The sequence below is a fragment of the Chelonia mydas genome, chromosome 10 (assembly GCF_015237465.2).
Source record: "Chelonia mydas isolate rCheMyd1 chromosome 10, rCheMyd1.pri.v2, whole genome shotgun sequence".
Lineage (NCBI taxonomy): Eukaryota > Metazoa > Chordata > Testudines > Cheloniidae > Chelonia > Chelonia mydas.
The window spans coordinates 42,781,404-42,802,361 of record NC_051250.2 but is presented as its reverse complement, the minus strand read 5'-3'; the positions used below and the strand labels follow the sequence as shown (position 1 = coordinate 42,802,361).

The 20,958-nt window shown below is 57.2% G+C and overlaps 1 protein-coding gene across 13 annotated transcripts in view; it reads left to right on the top strand.

Annotated features, from left to right (window-relative positions):
• Positions 1 to 20,958, top strand: part of PARP6 (poly(ADP-ribose) polymerase family member 6) — a 51,347-nt gene that overhangs the window by 10,611 nt on the left and 19,778 nt on the right. For 6 of the 13 annotated variants that reach the window (XR_005227171.2, XR_005227172.2, XM_037911430.2 and 3 more), the window contains exons 3-16: positions 4,038 to 4,115; positions 4,555 to 4,649; positions 7,864 to 7,924; positions 8,770 to 8,860; positions 10,370 to 10,436; positions 11,724 to 11,873; positions 12,741 to 12,918; positions 14,218 to 14,271; positions 15,704 to 15,799; positions 17,394 to 17,486; positions 17,822 to 17,947; positions 18,698 to 18,763; positions 19,332 to 19,399; positions 20,459 to 20,531. Coding sequence is in view for 11 of the 13 variants with exons in the window: in XM_037911430.2 (XP_037767358.1) it covers positions 4,038 to 4,115; positions 4,555 to 4,649; positions 7,864 to 7,924; positions 8,770 to 8,860; positions 10,370 to 10,436; positions 11,724 to 11,873; positions 12,741 to 12,918; positions 14,218 to 14,271; positions 15,704 to 15,799; positions 17,394 to 17,486; positions 17,822 to 17,947; positions 18,698 to 18,763; positions 19,332 to 19,399; positions 20,459 to 20,531 (1,296 nt within the window). In the remaining 2 variants the exon portion in view is untranslated. The remainder of the gene's footprint in view (positions 1 to 4,037; positions 4,116 to 4,554; positions 4,650 to 7,863; positions 7,925 to 8,769; positions 8,861 to 10,369; positions 10,437 to 11,723; positions 11,874 to 12,740; positions 12,919 to 14,217; positions 14,272 to 15,703; positions 15,800 to 17,393; positions 17,487 to 17,821; positions 17,948 to 18,697; positions 18,764 to 19,331; positions 19,400 to 20,458; positions 20,532 to 20,958) is intronic. The other 7 variants (XM_037911432.2, XM_037911433.2, XM_037911438.2 and 4 more) reach the window with 3 other exon arrangements.

Genomic DNA, 20,958 nt, shown 5'->3' with positions numbered 1-20,958 from the left:
AGGGAAACAAGGGGCGAATGTGGGGAGGGGTCAACCCAAGGCTCATGACGCTCTGGCTCCCCCAGCCTCCCAGCGCGGAGAGATGGCGCTGAGGTGTGGGGCGGGGGGCACAGTCAGGGGTGGTGTGGACAAGTGAGGCTATCAGGGCCCAGAGCACGAGATCAGGGGTTCCCAGAGAGTGGCTGGCTTGGCAAAGGATAGCAGGCCGGCTGCGCACCAGTCACACAGATGGGCATGGCTTGCCATTTGGGGTGTGGCTTCTTTGTACTCACTCCCTCTCGTTCCTCCCTCCCTCCTCCCTCATGGCCTCTTCCATCCTGTCTTTTCTTGCCTATCTCTTTATCTCTCTGACTGTTTTCCATCTTTCTTGTTTTCGTTGCTCAGTGGCCAAAGCAGGTCCCTCTCACTCCTCCCTTGCCACCTGTTCTCTGTCCCCCCCTCTGTTTTCCTTTCCCCTTTTTGTCCTTCCTTCTTTTCTCCTAAACTGACTGTTATCTCTGTGGCTTTGGGAATCTGGCTCTTGGAATTTCTCCCTAGAGAAACTGGGCTTAGACCTGGCTCCTAACCACAGGGCCTCTAGCAGTCGCCATGGGAAGAAGAGTACCCCAATGCAGGGAGGGACTGGTGGGCTTGCAAATGTCCCAGAGCACTTGGACGGGGGCTCCTAGCTCTGAAGATATGAAGGGCCTGATTCTGCTCTGCACTACTTCCAAGCCTGTTTTCCCCCTCTCTAAATACAATTGGTCTGTTCTGTGTTTGTACGGCGCCTAGCATGATGCTTCATGCCTAGAGCTCTAGGGGCTTTCGGAAATAATAATAAAATAATTGGCATGGCTTTTTTCTGCTTCCCTGGTCCATCACTGTATTGTTAATTAATAACACATTTCTAATAAGTAGCATCTAAAGATGGCAGCTGAGAGCAGGGCCCCATTGTGCTTGGCACTGAAGTACAGAGAGTAAGAGGTGGTCCCGGCCATGGAGAGTGTACAATCTCTGTCCACAGGGTAGATACAAGGTGTGGGAAGGTGTCATTGTTGTATGTACTTGAGAGGGAAAACAAAGCAGCCATTTTTTTAAAGGAGACTCGCACAAGCAGTGTGGCTTGTGTCATTTTTGGCTCCTATGTGGTGCATCCACATGGCCCCAAAGTTCATTTTATTCTTTTACACTTTTTCGCTGCTTGGTTTTGCTATTCTCAAAGCTTTGTCTATGGATGACAAAGAGTAAGTGGGTACAGTGAAAGATATTACCTCACCCACCTTGTCTCTCATATAGCTTAACAAAGGGAAGTTTAAAAGGTGGCTTGATTACAGCCTATATGGGGAACAAATATTTAATAATGGGCTCTTCGGTCTAGCAGAGGAAGGTCTAACACGATCCAATGGCTGGAAGTTCAGGCGAGACAAATTCAGACTGGCAATAAAGGGTAAATTTGTAACAGTGAGGGGAATTAACCACTGGGGGTCGTAGTGGATTCTAGGAATTAAGGGTCGTAGTGGATTCTAGGCATTATTTTGGGGGCAGTTCTCTGGCCTGGGCTATACGGGAGGTCAGACTAGCTGATCACAGTGGTCCCTTCTGGGCTTGGAATCTGTGACTGGCATGTGACATTACAGATACCTGGCAACATTTTCAAATGCACCTAGGTGACTTAGGAGCCTCAGTTCCATTGATCTGAATGGGGTGTAGGTTCTCAGATGACACAGATGCTTTAAAAATGTTGCCCCTGCCCCCAATTAATGGAGAGGGGAGGTTAATTTAATGCCAATAGTTTGCTGAGCACTCACTGGTGGTGTGTGGAGAGCTGGCTGGTCCTACGATGCTGGTTCCTCCTTGCTACTTCCAGCAGATAAATTGCATCAAAAGAAGCTAAAAATATATTGAATGCTTCCCTAATGTCATTCTTCCATGTTAGTGAACGTTGTAGCTGCCAGGGGCCTGGGAGCTGGGCTGGGCTGTGGGGAGTGTCTGTGTGATAGTTTCATGGGGGATAATGAGGGATGAGCACAGTGGAAGAACTAGAATGGAACAGTATTAGCATTTGGCCCACAGTGGGAAAACTGGAGAGAACCCCTGGTTTCAAATGCTGGGTCTTTTGTTAACTCTCAATTCACTCAAACACCTGACAAACTGGTGGGAGAAAAGCTCTTTTGTTAAAGGTCCAGCAGCCCCATCCAGCTAAGGGCTGAGTGAGTTCCCAGTCCCCATCTCTGTCTCCACACAGAGGGACCTCCTGCCCTATAGGGGAAATACGGCAGGCCATTCCTGAGACCCTCATGTAAAAACAAGCCGCACTCTCTCTCCCCTTATGGAAAACAAGCCACAATTCCGGCCTCCTGTATCCATTGAGAAGGGTCAGGAAAGGGCACAGGCCCCTTGGTAGCTGATCTGGTCTGGACACGTGTGTGGAGGGGAAGTGCTATCACCGGTTGGCCAGTGGGACCAGGTCAGAGCTGTGCCCTGGCTCACTGGCTGGGGAGGACGGCCCAGTGGGCAGGGCACCGGAGGGGAACTCAGCAGACCTGCATTCAGTTTCCTGTTCAGCCACAAGTGACACTGGGCAAGCCTCTTCCTCTCCCCAAGCCTGGGGTTTGCTAGAAGCTGGGGATGTATCAGTTGGAAGTGATAGAGGAGGAAAAATACTTGGGTGTATTGTTTCAGAGTAGCAGCCATGTTAGTCTGTATCCGCAAAAAGAACAGGAGCACTTGTGGCACCTTAGGGACTAACAAATTTATTTGAGCGTAAGCTTTCAAGGGCTAAAACCCACTTCATCGGATGCATTGGTTGATCACAGGATGACTGTGAGCTGTCAATGTGATGCAGCCGTGAAAAAGGCTAATGCAGTCCTAGGATGCATCAGGCGAGGTATTTCCAGTAGAGACAGGGAAGTGTTAGTACTGTATTGTTATACAAGGCACTGGTGAGACCTCATCTGGAAACTGTGTGCAATTCTGGTTTCCCAGGCTTAGGGAAGATGAATTCAAACTGGAACAGGTGCAGAGAAGGGCTACTAGGATGTTGTGAGGAATGGAAAACTTACCTTACGAGAGGAGACTCAAAGAGCTTGGCTTGTTTAGCCAGACCAAACGAAGGCTGAGGGGAGATAGGATTGCTCCCTATAAATACATCAGAGGATAAATACCAGGGAGGGAGGAGTTATTTAAGTTAAATGCCAGTGCTGACACAAGAACAAATGGCTATAAACTGGCCAGCAACAAGTTTAGGCTTGAAATTAGATGAAGGTTTCTAACTCTCAGAGGAGTGAAGTTCTGGAACAGCCTGCCAAGAGGAGCAATGGGGGCAAAAAACCTAACTGGCTTCAAGACTGAGCTTGATAAGTTTATGGAGGGGCTGGTATGATGGGACTGCCTACAATGGCATGTGGCCCATTGGTGGCTGCTAGCAGCAAATATCCCTAATGGCTGGTGATGGGACACTAGATGGGCAGGGCTCTGAGTTACTACAGTCTGGCTGGTGGGTCTTGACCACATGCTCAGGCTTCAACTGATCACCATGTTTGGGGTCAGGAAGGAATTTCCCCCCAGGTCAGATTGGCTGAGACCCGGGAGTTTTTTTGCCTTCCTCTGCAGCATGGGTCACTTGCAGGTTTATACTAGTGTAAATGGTGGATTCTCTTTAACTTGGAGTCTTTATATCATGATTTGAGGACTTCAGTAACTCAGCCAGAGGTTAGGGGTCTGTCACAGGAGTGAGTGGGTGAGATGCTGGGGCCTGTGTTGTGCAGGAGGTCAGACTAGATGATCATTCATGATGGTCCTTTTTGACCTTAAAGTCTGTTAGTCTATGAACTGTAACCTGGGGGTAATAGCCCCTCCTCCAAGGGGCTGATGCGAGACCCCATAAATGGCTCTGAGGTGCTCAGATGCTCTGGAGATGAAGGCGATACCAGACACTTTGGTCCCCTCTGCCCTGGCCTGGCAAACTGACCCTTCTGCTCTGAACTGGGTGTGAGCGAGGTGGCCATGGCCCAAGGCTCTGGCTGTGGCTTATAAACACTAACAGCCTCTTCTCACAGGACATCAAAGGCCAGTACTGGACTGACGATGATTCAGATGGAGACAATGAGTCGGAAGAATTCCTCTATGGAGTCCAGGTAAGGAGCTGGGTGATCGGCTGGCTGCCCCTGGGGGCCACTGTGTGGTGCTGAAACTGGCGTGGCGGTGTTCGAGGACCTCTGCTGTGTGCCAGGGCAGCGTATCCAGTGGGATTGGCATGGGAAACTTGTTCTGATTGCAGTGGAGGTCAGTGTCTGGAGCTGTGACAGTCTCACTGCATGGCTGGGAGGCAGGTGTGGCGATGCCCCTCAGACCTCCCCCGCAGCTCCCACTGCCAGGATATCCTGGGCCTCTGCCAGTCCATCTGAAGCCTGAGCTAAACCCTGGCCCCTGCCCCAGCCCCCAGCTCTGTCAGTGCACCTCAGTCCTGACCTGCAGCCCCCACTGCTCTATGTCTAGCTGGGGCCCAGCGTACTCATGCTGGCTGTAGCCCCCGTCTGAACTCCCTCCCCTCCCGGCTCCGGTGGTGTGTTGCAGGGGACCTGCGCGGCGGATCTGTATCGACACCCGCAGCTGGATGCTGACATTGAGGCGGTGAAGGAGATCTACAGTGAGAACTCTGTGTCTGTCAGGTGCGTAGGGCGGACGGGACTCAGCCCCGGGCAGCAGCTTCCTCCTGGTTGCCCCATGGGGGCTGCACTGACTGAGCCGCTCTCCTCCCTGCACTGGTGAGCGGAGATCACAGCTTGTCCATCGAGGGCAGCACATTCCCTGCATCTCCTCACTGGGATGCCAGGATGGGGAATACCCAGAGCCCCTGCTTATGCCTCAGAGATGGGGAGAGGAAGAGGATTCACACTGGGACAAGAATCTGAGCTGCCAGGATGGGGAGGTGCAGAAAACCCACCTAAAGTGCTGATTGGCTCTGGGATCTGCACCCCAGGCTGATGTGGGAGCTTGTCGCAAAGGGCGGAGATGGTGCCAGCTTTGCTGTGAACCATGTCCTCTTGGTGAGGGTATGAATGGCCCAATTAGAAGTAGAGACAGGTCCAGGCTGCATTTGGATGCAGGTCCAGGCTGCATTTGGACCTCTCTCTAGTCAGAGGGAAAAGAGTCACAGCCGTGAACAGTCTTCAGATATGTTGAAGGTTATAAAGAGGAGGGTGATCAGTTGTTCTTCGTGTCCGCTCGAGGTAAGACAAGAAGAAATGGGCTTAATCTGCAGCGAGATATAGGTTAGATATTAGGAAGAGCTTTCTAAGGGTAATTAAGTGCTGGAGCTTTGTAAGACCAGGCTGGAGAAACCCGTCAGGGGTGGTCGAGGTTTGCTTGAACTGAATTTCACTCCCAGGGCAGTGATTCTCAGGGAATCCTGTCCCTGGCTGTGCAGTGGGGCTGAATCAGCCAGCACCCTCTGGAGCCATGGGCCTGCGTGGGCAGGAGCTGGCCCAGAGAACAGAGTGTAGCCACCTCCCTGAGAGGGGCAAGCACGTGTGGGGAGATGGGAAAGCCGCTGAGCGGGGCCCCCCAACTCGCCTCCTGCCTAAATACAGGGAAAGATGCAGGGGCTCTTCCCCCCCTACTCTGTGAGCAGCAGGAGCCGGGAAGTCTGGAAAAGGGGAGGAGGGAGGAACTAGACTTGGGAGGCGTTGTGGTGGCCTGGGGGAGCCTGCTGTTCTTCCCCTGGTGAAGCAGAACAGCAGTTAGCTATGGAAGGCAGGGCCATTTACCCGGGGAGAGGCCCAGACGCTTCTCAAATGCATCTAACCCAGGGGCTGGGCTCTCAGAGCCGAGCAGGGGGATCCGTCAGGACTGTGATTTAGTTGGGGCTTGGTCCTGCTTTGAGCAGGGGGTTGGACTAGATGACCTCCTGAGGTCCCTTCCAACCCTGATATTCTATGATTCTATGATATGTGTGGCTGGGCCAGAGGCCCCCGATTCTGCGAGATTTTCTTCCAGACTTGCTAGAGTATACATGGCGTGTCTCCCCTGTGGGGGGAGGGGGCAGAGGCGATGAAAGCTGTGTGCCCCGGGGAACTGCCGTTACAAAGAGCCAGTCCTGTGTCTGCCTAGAACCTTCCCGCACCTTTTGCTGGCCTAAGTGCCGCATGGCGCAGGTGGGGCCCGGCTCTGTGCTGGGGTGTTGGGGAGGCAGGCGTTACGCCTGACCCAGGCTGGGGAGTCTAGCCGACTGTGACTGATGTGCTGGGGGGCTGGGCGAACGCAGAGGCCCAGGAGCGCCAACGGCCATCGATCCCCTCGGACTCACTCCCCTGCTCCTGGGAATTGGCTGGGTGGCTTTGGGGAGCATGGGGCACCAGGCCCTGATTGCGTGAAGCCCCTTGTCCGGGCCAGTAAGGAAGGGAGGTGCTTTGGTCCCCCTGCAGGCATGACCAAGGCAAGGCAAGCTCTGGTCCTGTGGCTGTCCCTAGCCCCTTGTCTGAGACCTGGAAACCTCCAAGGGGTATTGGTCCTTCAGGAACAGGCATCTCTGCTGGACTGGGATTTCATGAGGAGGGCTGGGCCTGAGCCAGGACGTTTGGGGGCCAGCACAGATCTGAGTTTGGGGTGCCTGGGTGGGGGTTGTGGTTTTTCCCAATATAGAGATTGGAGGTGGGTGTCTCTGCACTGAGACACCTGGGCTTTCGTCGGGTGTGGCTGTGGAGTTTGCACCCTGCCCCCATCTCTAATAGAGACAGGGACTTGTGCCTTTTGGATCCAGATCTAGGAGCTTGGCAGGGGGAGGGGGGGTTTCGGACCCGCCATTCCAGTTCTCCTCCATCCTGAGTGAACGTGTTTGCCTCTGGTGGGAGAGGTTGAGGCTCTTGGCTCCCGTATCAGTCTAGCCTGGAGAGCCCCTGGCCCAGGAACATGCCCCTGCCCATGGGAGCTGTCTGGAGCAGAGGCTGCCTTTTCCTGACGTGTCTGTAGCGCAGGATGGCTCTGATCCCTGAGTGGGGCTCCTAGGTCCTACTGCCATGCAAATAACACCAGCAATCCAGGATGGGATTGTGTCCCATGGTAGCATGGCCGGGATCAGCCAACAGGGGCCTGGCCAGCAGTGCCCGAGAGGGTTGTGGGGGGTTGTGGGCCAGCAGGCACTCTATGGAGGTGAGTAACTGGTTGCTCGCAGCAGGGCTGAGTGGAAGGGCTTTGTGATCATTATTAATTATTGGGAGCACCTAGCGGCCCAGGCCTGGCAGAGAGCCCCAGGGTGCTAGGTGCTGTACGGAGAGAACCAATGGACAGACTCTTCCCCAAAGAGCTATGACTTGTGATTTCCTGCTGCATGGGCCAGGCTGGGCCTCGGCGCGGAGTGCAGATGTTTGCTGCTCATCTCAGTGAGAGATCATTGCATCGTTTTCCCACATACCGAACGTGGTGTGAGTGTTCTGTGGGGGGGCTGCGGGGCCTGTTTGCCATGGGGGGACTGCGGGAGGGTGTGTGCCGTGGGGGGCAGTGGGGCATGTGCGCCATGGGGGGGCTGTGGGGTGTGTGCTGTGGTGGGACTGTGGAGTATGTGTACTGTAGGGTGGCTGTGGTGGGTGTCTGTGCTATTGGGGGGGGTTGTGCGGGGGGGTTGTGCCATGAGGGGCTGTGGTGTGTGTTTGTGCTGTAGGGGTTCTGTGGTGGGTGTCAGTGCCATGGGGGGGCTGTGGGGTGTTTTTGGTATGCCTGTGAACACCCACATTTGTACAACTGGTTTATAAATCCCCTGCCAGGAGAGGGGGGCTCTCGATGCTCCTGGGCGCTGGCTGGTGGATCCGCCCCAAGGAAACGCTGATCCCAACGGAGCTGAGTGTGTGGCTCTGGCCCAGCCCCTAATCCTGCCGTGTCTCTTTGCAGAGAATATGGGACCATTGATGACGTGGACATCGACCTCCATGTCAATATCAGCTTCCTGGATGTAAGTGGTGCTGGGGCTCTCGGTGGGCGGTTACATGTGCTCCCGCAGCTCGTTCTCAGTAGCTGGATGGTCCCATGCACGACCCTCCCATGTGGGTAGGAGCTGGCAGTCAGACCTGCTGCCGCCGGATGGATAGCTCCCTCTCGGGTTCCAAGAGGGTCTCACATTCCCCCGTGGCCGCAGAGATCTGATAAAGCTCTACCTGTCCCTGTACAAACCTGCCCGCTGGTCAGGATGAAAGTGCCCCGTCTCCAGAGGATTTGTGTTTGCAAAAAGCTTGGGAAATACAAACACGCTCGGTCTTAGATCGTTAGAGTTCCAGGGCTGAATCCAGCTGTGCCTATTCAGCGTTTGCTCCTGCTTTACTCGGTGGGTGTAGACGTCCGTTCCCTGTGGACACTCTCCGCTCAGGGTCATGGTGCAGGCAGAGGTAGATAATGGGCAGTTAGTGGCAGGTTTTGCAAGTTACCTGGAGGTTTGGGGGCGCGTAGAAGTGGGATCCCAGAGGTGGGGGTGGGTACGCTTTGAGGTCTGACATAGCTCAGTGCAGAAGGGCTGCTGGGGAGCGCTCAGCCATAGCAGCAGGGAGACGTGGGAGCTCTCCTGCCAGAGAAGCCTAACCATCGCCCTGGAGCAATGACAGGAACAATCGCAGGCCCCTGGCAGTGGCCACCAGCACTGTGGCCAGATACCGGGCGCACGCCGATGCTGCTGCTGAGTGATTGTGCTGATGGGCTATGAGCGCTCAGCCCTTCCCAGGATCAGGCCCACCTTTGGCTGCCCTCCAGTAAGGAGCGGGAGCCCTCAGCTTTCGCTGCCCTTCCCTAGCTCTGCTCTCTCTGCAGGAGGAGGTGTCGACGGCCTGGAAGGTCCTACGGACTGAACCCATTGTCCTGAGGCTGCGGTTCTCCCTCTCCCAGTACCTGGATGGACCCGGTGAGTGCCAGCCTACACTGGGGGACAGAGAGAGCGACAGCAGGGCAGCACCACACCTTGGCCTCAGCAATTCGTCTGCTGCCCAGGATTCTGTTCCCTGCCCTTCCCACAAGCAGAGGGCAAGCTAGGGCAGAGGGTGATTGTTCGGACACCCCCTCATCCCTGCTCTGTAGGGAAAAGCATGGAGCATGCTGAGTCAGACTGGCTTGGGGAAAGGGAGCCTTGCATCATACGCTGAATAGTCATGGCAACATGAACAGCCACAAATAGCCTGTCCAGCATCCCGGCCAAAGAAATGGGTATTCTGGAGGCAGTGTGGGCTAGTGGCTAGAGCACTGGACTGGGCCTTGGGAGACCTGGGCTCTATTCCGAGCTCTGGCCTGCTGGGTGACCTTGGGCAGGTCATGTCCTCGCTCTGTGCCTCAGTTTCCCCATCTTGTAAAACAGGGATAATGAGGCTGCCCTCCGTTGTAATGTGCTTTGCAATTGACTGAGGAAAGATGCTCTGTAAGAGCTCAGTATTATCACTACACTGCAGAATCCACTGGGAATAATTAACCATGTGATCTGTGGGCCGCAATTATCCCTGGCACAATTCTGCAGGCTCCAGGGGTAGCTTGGTCCATCTGTGGTGGGGGTGGCCTATGCAAACCTCCCTGGACTATGGCGTTCCCAGTGGCTACTGGGACTCTGTGGAGAGGCACCTGGACCCATTGCATGGATATCGACTCAACCCCCTGGTTTGCAATGACCATCCAGGGCTTCAGGACTTCCCCATTCCCAGGCTCTCCAAGGGGATGATGGGAAACAGCTCCCATAGTACCTGCCAGCCCTTCTCCCTGGCCTGGGAGTCGCAGGGGTTGGATTCCCTAGGGGTGGGGGTGTCTGTGCTTCCACTCCTCCAAGTCCCCTGGAAATTGTGCAGCGCTTCTGAGGCGTTGCGGGGATTCTCGACCTGGAAATTGCCCTCATATGGAGCCGCCAGTGGGTGTATCCTCCAGGATGACAGGTTGGACAGGGTCAGAGCCTTTGTAGAGGGAATCCATTCAATCTGCCTAAACTTGGGCAGCATTTTGGCTTTCCCCTCCCTATTTGCGGCACCACAGAGTGTGATCTGGCCTAGTTAACACTCAGCTACCAAGGTGTGTGGACTCCAGGAGCTCTGTAGCTCAGCGATCAGAGTGTTTGAAATCAAGGAGAGGGGTGCCTTAGCCAGTCCTTTGACAGGGAGACCACTTGGGAGGAGCCATGGGCTGCTGGTGATTCAGTGGGCAACATTCTGTTCCCTGAGTCAGCCCTGGGCTAGTTGCCTGCAGAGGTGTGGGGGGCCTACTTGTGTTTATGGCCCGTTCTGCAAGTGCCCTACACTACTCAGTGTGGGTGTGCATGGTCAAGCAGCTGCCATGCTCTACTCAACGGGCCGGGCGAAGGGATTCCTGTCTGTGGGTAAAGTGCCCCGGGAGAAGGGGAGCTTGGTATTGATGTCAGCTGACTCTGATCTCTCTGCAGAGCCATCGATTGAGGTTTTCCAGCCGTCTAATAAGGAGGGGTTCGGATTGGGTCTTCAGCTGAAAAAGTAAGGCCAGTGAGCTTGTCACCAGGACATACGGTCGGGGCGTCTTCCCCTAGGCCAGTGCGATGCTGGGGCCAGAAGGGCTAACGCGATCTTGGGCTGTATAAACAGGGGAGCCACGAGTAGGAGCAGAGAGGTTACTTTACCTCTGTATCTGGCACTGGTGTGAGTGCTGCTGGAATCCTGTGTCCAGTTCTGTGCCCACAGTTCAAGAAGGATGGTGATACATTGGAGAGGGGTCAGAGAAGAGCCACGAGAAGGATTAAAGGATTAGATAATAGTGACAGACTCCAAGAGCTCAATCTATTTAGCTTAATAAAGAGAATGTTAAAGGGTGACTTGATGACAGGCTAAAGGGCCTACACAGGAACAAATACTGGCTAAAGGCTTTTACAGTCGAGCAGAGAAAGGTGTAACAAGATCCAATGGCTGGAAGTTGAAGCCAGACAGGTACAGCCTGGAAATAAGATGTACGTTTCTAACAGTGAGGGAATGAACTATTGGAACAATTTACCCAGGGTCATGGTGGATTCTCCATCCCTGGCAATTTGTAAACCAAGACTGGCTGTTTGTCTACCAGCCCTGCTCTGGTTCACACAGGGGGTATCAGGGATGTCCCCTGGCCTGGGTTGTAAGGGAGACCCGGCAAGATGATCACAACGGTCCCTTCTGGCTTTAGGATGCAGGACTCTGTGAGTGCCTGTTAGTGCAGAAGGGGCAGCCAGGCAGGATGCAGGGTTGGCAGGTTGTATTTATGTTTATTGGTCTGTATTTCTCACAGGCCTTTTTAATGCAGTGAGAAGCCTTAGCCAGGGCTGAAATGCCATGGGATCTGGACTCTTGGGCTCCCATCTCTCAATGGCTCCCTGAGGCCAGAATGTCCCATAGGAGACAGACATGAGCACAAAGCCCAGGGCACTAGGGTTCCTTTGGATTGCTGAGGGGTTTGCTGGGCGGGGGCCATGGTGCTGTGCTGTGACTAGAGCAATTCGCCAAGGGACGCATGGCACAGGGGATTGGCAAAGGGCTGTGGTGCCATGCACCTGTCCGTGCTCCAGCCCACGCTGAGTGGAGACTGTCACCATCTGGTGGAGAGCCATGCAAAGTGAGCTGGTGAGCTCCAGTCACTGCTTTAGATGAGATCCCTGAATTAGACGAGGTCCCTGATCCTCATCAGACCTGACCCCTAGTCATGTTCCAGGTCTGGCGTTCGTGCCCTTCCCTATAATCCGAGCGCTGGCTGGCTGGCCTCATCCGGCCTGGGAAGTCACCTCTGGCTCTTCCCCGCAGGATCCTGGGAATGTTCACATCCCAGCAATGGAAACACCTCAGCAACGATTTCCTGAAGACCCAGCAGGAGAAGCGGCACAGCTGGTTCAAGTCGAGTGGCACTATCAAGAAATTCCGAGCGGGCCTCAGCATCTTCTCTCCCATCCCCAAGTAAGGCTCCCGCAGCTGCCCTGGGACTGTCTCCGGCCCAGCTCCCTCCCTGAGCACGGCTCTCTCTGAACTATGGTCCCAGGGTCGTCCCTCACCCCCGTCAGTTCCTACTCTGCATTTAGTCTGTCAGTGTGCGTGTGGTGGGACTCATCACCCCCGCATGCTGCCTGGCCCTCTCCCACGCCCACATGCTGCCGGGGGAGATTTCATTTGCTGCCTCGTCAGCCCAGGAGCCTCCATGGGCACTGTGCTGGACAGGAGTCACTGCCATGCTCTGTGCTGCAGTTTGCCCACCTGTGCCGGGGTGCTGGCTGGGCTGGCGCTATGTCAGTGCATTCATTGGTGCTGTCCCTGACGGTGTCAGGCCTGCCTCTGCTCTGGTGTTTGGGATTTTCTGTGCCAGGCAGGCTGTGCCAGGGCGCTAAAGGCCAGTGAACTGTGGACAATGCTCAGCCATCCCCTCCTTATTGCTGGGGGGTGGGTAGAACTCACCAGTGGCTCCCCGGACCCCGCAGCCGGTGAGTCTTGCAAGAGGGAGAGGCACATGCTGCCTCGGCGGCACTCCCAGCTCCTCTTGGCCCAGGAGCAAGCGACTGACACTGGGAGCACGCTCAGGCCTCTGCAGGGATGCAGGGGGCACTGATCACCAGGCCCTGGGGCTGGCACCCCTTCTTGCTGCTCTCCCCCCCGAGCCAGCACTTTGTGACCCCTGAGCTGTGCCGCTAGCTCTATCCGCGCCGGACTGGCACAGGCCTCCAGACGCCGCGCTGCTCTCCCCTTGCCCATACTGCGTTACTCCCCACCCCACCTTCTCCCCGTGTGCCGGCTGGCCCCCTGGCTGGCTCATGGCTCCCTCTGTCTCCCCAGGTCTCCCAGCTTCCCCATCATCCAGGACTCCATGCTGAAGGGCAAGCTGGGGGTGCCAGAGCTCCGTGTCAATCGCCTTATGAACCGTTCCATCTCCTGCACCATGAAGAACCCTAAGGTGGAGGTGTTCGGCTACCCCCCCAGCACCCAGGCAGGTGTCGCCCCATTCAACATCCTGGTGGGTTTCCTCTGCGTCCCCCTGCCTTGGCTGTGGGTGGGTTTTGCTCACACTGACCTGGAGCGTGCTCCCCCTGCTAATGGTCATGCAGGTTTGCCTCCCACTCCTCCTCACTTCAGCATCTGGGGGTTCCCTGGGGCACAGGCCGGCTCCCCCGTCATGGTCACCAGGCAGCCTGTTGAAACGAGGCCTGTTCAGAATACACTGTGCGTGGCAGCAGAGCTCCTGGCCCTGCTGGGAAGCAGCTGGGCAGCTCCAGAAGATCCTGGGGCCAACAGGGATAACGGCAACCTGGTTTGGCCTGGCACCTGCACCTGCCTGGAGCGTACCATTCCTCCATCTCTCCCGGATGGGGCTGCTCTCCTGGGGACATGTGGCTGCTCTTGGGCTGTGATAGCACGTGCTATTGCTTGCCAGCACCCTGCCGTCTGGGAGCTGGGAGCCCTCCCTTCTTGCCAGCGGAGCAGCCAGGCCCTGAGTCAGTGTCCTAATGCACCCTCTTCCTGGGGCATGTCTTCACTGGGAACTCAGCAGCAATGATATGATGGGCCCCTCAGCCAAAGCCGCCTCCTGGAGTGTGGCCCTTCTTCCCCCGGGACACAGGCGCTGGCTTTTATTTTCCCCCGGGGGATGCTCGACCCTTGCTTCGCCCCTGGCCCTTCCCCCACTCCACCCCTTTCCCCAAGGCCCCGCCCTCGCCCCACGTCTTCCCGCCCCCACTCCATCCTTTCCCCCGAGGCCCCCGCTGCTTGCTGCTCTCCGCCCTCCCCCAAGGGCCTCTGTCAGCGGCTGAACAGCTGGTTGGAGGCCCCACCAAACAGCTGATCGGCGCTGATAGTGCTAAGCACCCACTAATTTTTTTTCTAGATGCTTCAGCTCCGGAGCATCCAGAGAGTTAGCGCCTATGCGCCAGGACCTCCTCTGGCTTAGCTCCCTAGTTCCCTTGGCCCGGGAGCCACTCTCCCCTCCCTTCTGCCGAGGATGGCGAGAAGCAGGGGCAGTTAGCAGAAGAGCTCTGCCCCGGGATGGGGTCTCAGTGCACCCTGGCACAGTGCCTGCTGAGCCACCCCAGGTGGATATCACCCCTTGGAAGGGTGCAGTAAGGTACTGGGGTAGATGAGGAGCAGAGCCCAACATCCTCAGCCATCTGGCATGAGATCCCATGCGGCAAAGGGGAGGGCGAGCGCAGAGCCCTCTGGGCTGCTCCCCCCTCTGCCAGCCTACACTGAGGGGCACGATGGCCCATGGGCCAGGAATGGAGGGTAACGTGTCTGGGTCGGGTTTGTGTGCCCTCTGCAGGTCGGTGGCCATTGCAAGAACATCCCCACACTGGAATATGGATTTCTCGTCCAGGTAAACCACGGTTGCTAACTGGTGGCTCCTGAGAACTCCTCACCTGGCCCTTCCTCCTGCTTGCCCCCCTCCAGCCTGGCCCCTTTCACAGGTGGCTGCTGCCTGCTGGGAGAGGCCCAGGTGTGCTAGGCCCTGGAGACAGGGCCTTCTTGCTCTCGACGCTTGTCTTGGCTAGGAGCAGGGTCAGGCTTAGCTACCAGGAGCCAGCTGGGCCGGGCCTCACTTCATTGCCTTTCCCTTGTGTGGATGCAGGTTAATGCCTTGAGCTCCATTTCTCCACTCGACCTAAACTCAGCTGAGCTCCCAGGTGAGACCAGGCCTCAGGCTGGGTTGGAGGGTGAGGGCCCTCTCCGGTGGAGGAAGGGTCTGTTCTGGTGGAGGAATTCAACCTCCGGGGTGTCAGTCAATAGGGAAAAATCATTGATTAACCCCCCTCCATGGGGCCAATCCTGGCTTTGCAAGGCTACAGTCCTACTCTCATGGATGTTCCTGGCACATGGGCAGCCCACAGGCTGCTGTCTTTGGGGACAGAGGCCCATCTGCATGGCCATAGCATGGTCTGTTTGCACTCCTCCCCACGGTGTCTGTGATGGTGTTACGGTCACAGGACAGGATTCCCTCAGCCAATAAGGGATTCCCCTGCCAGGCCTTGTCGTCACCAGGAGAAAAGAGGTGTTTGTAACACGTTAGGTAACATGACCCCAGAGCCTGGAGCGGCTCTTCCCAGTGCGCTGGGTGTGGTGGGTCAGAATCCTCAAAGGTCCCATCTCTGAACCCCTAGCGCTCCCCCCAGATCTGTGGGTTGCAGGGCAGCTCTCCACGCTGCTGTGGGCTGGCAGCATGGGGGCTTTGTTCCTCAGAGCTGAGCCAGCAGAGCTGAGCATTTCCTAGCTGACCGTTTGAGGCCTGGGGAAGGGCGCACTGGTCAGCATTCTTCTATCCAGTGCTGGCTGTTGGGAACTCTCCGCCTGAGCCATGGTTCCCACATTAACACAGTTATCTGGCCTGACACGCAGCCTCCAGGGAGTGAGCTGGCCACGCGTTCAGCCCTGCCCCGTGTGGTACACACCTCCAGGGAGCCGAGACATGACCCCGCCTAAGCAGGGCCAGCTCCGCTGTCTTGCGCCTGCCCACACCTGTTCTGATCCTGCCCCTTGAGTTTAGAAGTGGTCTGGTCCTAGCTCAGATAGAGGCACATCCTGGGGGTAGCTCCATGGGAGGTGGTGAATTCTGCCCAGGCAGGAGCCCAGGTCAGCAGGTGGGACAGGACAGAGACAGCTCAGTGCTAATAAACGGCCCGGACCCGCCGTTTGCCCCAGGATGGGAAGTGTTGCTTGGTTTGGAGTATGCTCATCCTGTGGCTCAGTGTGGAGGGGGTGGCTTGTGCTGGGGTGTGTGGATGGTCCTGGCTCACTACGGCCTCGCTGCACAGATAATGAAGTATGCAGAGCAGCGGATCCCCACCCTGAACGAATACTGCGTGGTATGCGACGAGCAGCACGTCTTCCAGAACGGATCCATGCTCAAGGTACAGAGACCTCCAGGCCAGCCTCCCCTGGAGCACGTTTGTGGTGGGGCTGGTCACCAGGAGGGGCCATGGGGACGGGTGGAGGCAGGTCAAGTGCTGATGTCCTTTGGATTGGCTGGCACTGGGAGCGCTCCTCGTTGCCCCTTTGTGCTGCTGGGGGCTGGGGGTTTTACTAACCTGCCCCAGTAAAGGATGGAAACTGGTAACTTGAAGGCGGGGTAATGAGGCAGGCGAAGAGAAGTGCAGTGATTGGTGGAAGGGGATGTGGGAGGAGCCAGGGCCCTTTAAATTGTGCCCAGCACGCACCCCACCCCACAGAGGGAGTGGGTGCAGAGGGAGGTTTGCCATGGTTCAGAGTGGCTGTAGCTGGCGGCAGCCCTTTGGCAGTGCTATCTTCCCTCACTCCATGGGCTGCTATGTGCCAGGAGCACAGCCAGTGATGCAGGTGGGTTTGATCCCAGTCTATGATCACAGGGGTGCTACCAGGAGCCAGCTGGGCTGGCCTCATTGGCCTCCCCTGCCCAGCCCAACTGTCCCCTGGGAAACCCCCCAGTCAGAGAGAGACTGTCCCCACATGCTGGGATCCTAGCGGGTAAGTTCAGCATTGCTCCCTGCCCAGCATCTCGCATCCACAGGGCCCTCTTCGCCAATAGCCAGGCTATGGGGGGGGGAGGGGGGTGCGGGCTTTGCTGCCCCTCCCTCCTGGAGTGCAGCAGCTGCATTGTGGTGGTGATGTGTGTGCCGGGGAGCAGAGCCTGTTCTGCTGCTGCCCCCTGCTGGCTGACTCCTAACTAGCATAGGGGCATTAACCACATGCCACTTGGCCCCACCCAGCTGACAAGAAGGCAGAGCATAGGACGAGGAGTCGGGGCCCTGGGTTCTAATCCTGTCTCTGCTGCAAATGGCTGTGTGACCTGGGTCAGTCTCTTCTAGCAGACTTTTCAAAAGTGGCCTCTGAGTTTAGGTGCTTCAGTTTTTGGGTGCCCAGCCTGCGTCCCTTAGGCGTGCATCTTGGGGTGCTGAGCACCCCCACCTCCAGCTGAACTCAAAGATTGGTTGCCCTGTATCTCTGCAAATCCAGCCCAAAGAACCTCAGACTGAGGACTTAGCAACTGGTCACTCAAAGTTAGAGGGCATTCTTGAGAACGCTGGCCTCGACTGTACCCAAGCCTCAGTTTCCCCACCTGTCATAAGGGGATGGCGCCTCCCGGGGAGTGTGAGTGCTAATGAGGGAACGTGTGCTGAGCGCCTTGGATGGCCGGTGCTGCAGCAGGGAGGTGGCCTGTTGTTTGACATGTAGCTGTAGCTGCTTCTGTGTCCAGGAGTCTCGGAGCAGTGCAGGAGCTGCATGGTTTAACATAAACAAAAAATATTCCCAGAATGCACCAGGGTCTCTATGGGAACAGGTTCCAGGGGGCAAATACTTCAGTGCCAGCCCGTCTGGGTTGCTAGCATGCCTGGGGGCTGGGGCAGGCTTGCTCCCTGCAGTACCCGCTCCTGGCCAATGGTGAATGACTCCAGTGCTGGGGTCAGCGTGGGAGCCTGGGGTATGGGGCTCTCTCTGACCCCCAGTGTCGCTCTCGTCTCCCTGCAGCCGGCTGTGTGCACGCGGGAGCTGTGCGTCTTCTCCTTCTACACCCTGGGGGTGATGTCTGGTGCAGCGGAGGAGGTGGCCACGGGAGCAGAGGTACCAGCACTGAGCAGAGGACATCACCAAGGGCACAGGCAGAGAGTTGGGGGGCGGGGAGCCCTGCGCCCGGGGGAGAGCGGTTAGGGAAGGAGCAGAGTGATGGTGCCACAGCAATGCCATGGCAGGTGAGAGTCCCTCGGCGTGCCTGCTCCCCTGACAACCCCAGCCCAGAGGGGTGCTGAGCTGAGTATCTCGCCCCGCCTCGGCTAGAGCGGATACCTCTCCGCACCCGATCAGGGCCCTGCTTCCTGGCAGGGCTGGATCTCGCACTGGGGCAGTGGCGCTTCCTTCCCGCCCTCCTCCTCCTCTCAGTCGCGCTCTCCCCGGCCCAGGTGGTGGATCTGCTTGTGGCCATGTGTCGGGCTGCCCTGGAGTCCCCACGCAAAAGCATCATCTTCGAACCGTATCCCTCCGTGGTGGACCCCAGCGACCCCAAAACACTTGCCTTTAACCCCAAGGTAAGCGCCTCATCCCACCGCTGCGAGCGGGGCCCTGGGCTGCTCCTAAGACCACGGCGGTGAGCTCCAGCTGGGGGTGCAACTCCCACTTGGGAGGGTCACTGAGGCGGGGTGTGGCGGCCTGTCCCTTCTCACTACAGACCCAGCTGCTGCCGCCTGAGGCCAGGGAGACGCCGATCGCTCTCCTGGAGCTGGGCTGGCTCGGCAGGATCTCGTTTTGCTGTCAGTCAAGAAGGCAGTGGTGACCCCAGGCCATTTATACCCAGACATTTCCAGGTGTGACTACGCTCCAGGGGGAGGAGACGTTACCAGAGCTGGGATCCAGACGTCCTCCTCCCACACTCCCATTGGGTTCAGGGAGTGGGGCGACTCTGCCCGGGTGCAGGAGTTGGACAGAGGGACGTAGGAATTGCCAGAGCAGATCTCAACAGAGTCTAAGCTCCTGTCTCTGACAGCCACCGGCATCAGTGATACCAGCCTGCTGTGGCCCAAAGCCAGACTCCGGAGCATCCCCGTGTGAATGGGTGGGGATTGCGTCTGATCTGCCTCCCACTCACCCTGTGGCTGCAGTGCAGTTACTATTTGCACTGGTGCAACGGGGCGATGAGGCCAGGGGTTCCCTTGACAGGACTCCGGGGTCCCCAGGGAGCTCTGACCCCTGGCATCAGGCTGGGGGCAGGGAGGACAGGCTGGGTATGTGCCCGTGTGTGCTGTGCCTGACCGCTGTCTCTTTCCCTTCCCACATTGCAGAAGAAGAACTATGAGCGTCTGCAGAAGGCCCTGGACAGCGTGATGTCAATCCGGGAAATGACCCAGGTATGGTAGCTGGTGCTACCAACACTGGGCCTGGCCTCAGGATAGACCCAAAATCCAGGCCCCGCTCTGATTCTCTCAGCCCATCCTGCCCCTCAACCCTCACCCAATGGGGCGGCTGCTTGAGTCCCCTTGCTGCAGAGGAGGTGACATTCTTGATGTTCATTATTACTCCTAGGCCCGCAGCACTAGAGGTCCCAACTGAGATCCAGGCCTCAGCGTGCTATGCGATGCACAGCCCCAGAGAAAGAGCTAGGCTCTTTCCCAAAGAGACATGACATCTCCAAGGTCAGGGGCAGGGCTGGGAGTACAGCCTGCTTCTTCTGAGCCCCAGGCCAGCGTCCGAGCCCCTAGGGAGCCAGGGTCCTAGCCACGGGGCACTACTGGTGAGCCAGGTTCACTTTCCTTTGTCACCCTCCTCTCCTCATGGAAGGATGCGGGCTGCGGACGCTGGTGACAGAAAACCCAGTGGCCTTGGCGCTCCGACTCAGTTATGTGACATTCTGACCGAGATGCGCTCCTTGGTGTCCTGTGCCAGGCCCCAGCGTTAGCGCTGCCCTGTTCTTTGCAGGGCTCGTATCTGGAAATCAAGAAGCAGATGGACAAGCTGGACCCTCTGGCACACCCTCTCCTGCAATGGTAAGTGCTCCATGTCCTGCTGGGCTGTGGGAGGGTGGGGGCAGAGGTGGGCGAGGGGCTCATAGGATGGATGAGATGCCAGGGGGTAAAAGCACCGGCTCACCGAGGGGACCCAGTGACACTGCCCCCGGGATGAACAATCTGGGAACAATGAGGGTTTGAGCTTCCCAGGCAGCACAGAGGCATAGTCCCCAGGGCACGGAGTGTCAGACCCCATGGTTATTGATGTTGTAGAAGCATGACTGTCTGTCTCTCTGGGCCAATATCAGATGTACTGCCCAGCCTCTGGTTCTCCCGTGCCACCACGAGTGGCTAAAAACTGTGCTGCTTCTCACACAAACAGCCCCTGCTTGGCCCACTAGGGCAGCATGCGTCCCACGGCGGGCGGATGGGCTGGAAATTTGTCATTGTCTCCGGCCCATTGCCAGACACAGAGGCACCAATTCTGCAGGACTGGAGCCGCGCTATCTGCGGGTTGGGTGCTGGTTTGAATTGCTAGTGAGCCTTGAAAGGCAACAGTTGAGAGGAAATGCTGTTCCCCCTGAGATCATGTGGCATGGCTAGTTCTTTTTTCTTTTTTCTGAAGATTTCAGGACACCCCGCTGGATGGGCGGGGGTCTGACCTGCCAGGGCAGGGGGTGGGACATCATCCTGGATGGGCGGGGGTCTGACCTGTCGGGGCAGGGGGAGGGGCGCCACGCTGGATGGGCTGGGGGTCTGACCTGTCGGGGCAGGGGGAGGGGCGCCACGCTGGATGGGCTGGGGGTCTGACCTGTCGGGGCAGGGGGAGGGGCGCCACGCTGGATGGGCTGGGGTCTGATTCAATATGTGAAGAGTAGCAGCCGTGTTAGTCTGTATTCGCAAAAAGAAAAGGAGGACTTGAGGCACCTTAGAGACTAACCAATTTATTTGAGCATAAGCTTTCGTGAGCTACAGCAGTGAGCTGTATGTGAATATGTGAAGAGTGTGGACTGGTCTGATCTAACATGTCCTAACTGGGCCAATGGCTGATCTGGCAGGGTAACCCCGCAGTTCTAACGGCCTCTTTCTCCTGCCTAGGATAATCTCCAGTAACAGATCTCACATTGTCAAGCTGCCTCTCAGCAGGGTACGTGGCCGCTCCCCTTTCAGGGTACGATCTCTTTCCTTTTGGGTCAGGCTGGCTGTGTGCCACCATCCCGCTCCCTCCTGCATGCCCAGTGAGCGCAGCCCTGCTCCGTATTGCTACAGCGGGCCGGAGCTTCCCTAACCCCCATTCCCAGCACAGCTCCCCGGCCCACGTGGCTGGAGCCACCTGTTGTGGGTTGGGTTCTGTGGGGCTCAGAGGACCAAGGCCAAGCATGATGCAGAATGCACAGAGCCTGCTCCCCGAGAGGGAGCCTGTGTGCAGATGGCAGGAGATCTGCCATGTGGCAGGAAGCAAAGGAAGCCCCCCCTCCCACTTCCCCTCAGTGGTAACTTCAGCAATGGGAAGCCGTAAGTTCCCTTCCCTCTACAAGCTCAGCTGGTCCTCAGACCTATAACCACCCAACCCCTCCCCTCTCCCCACCACCGGGAGC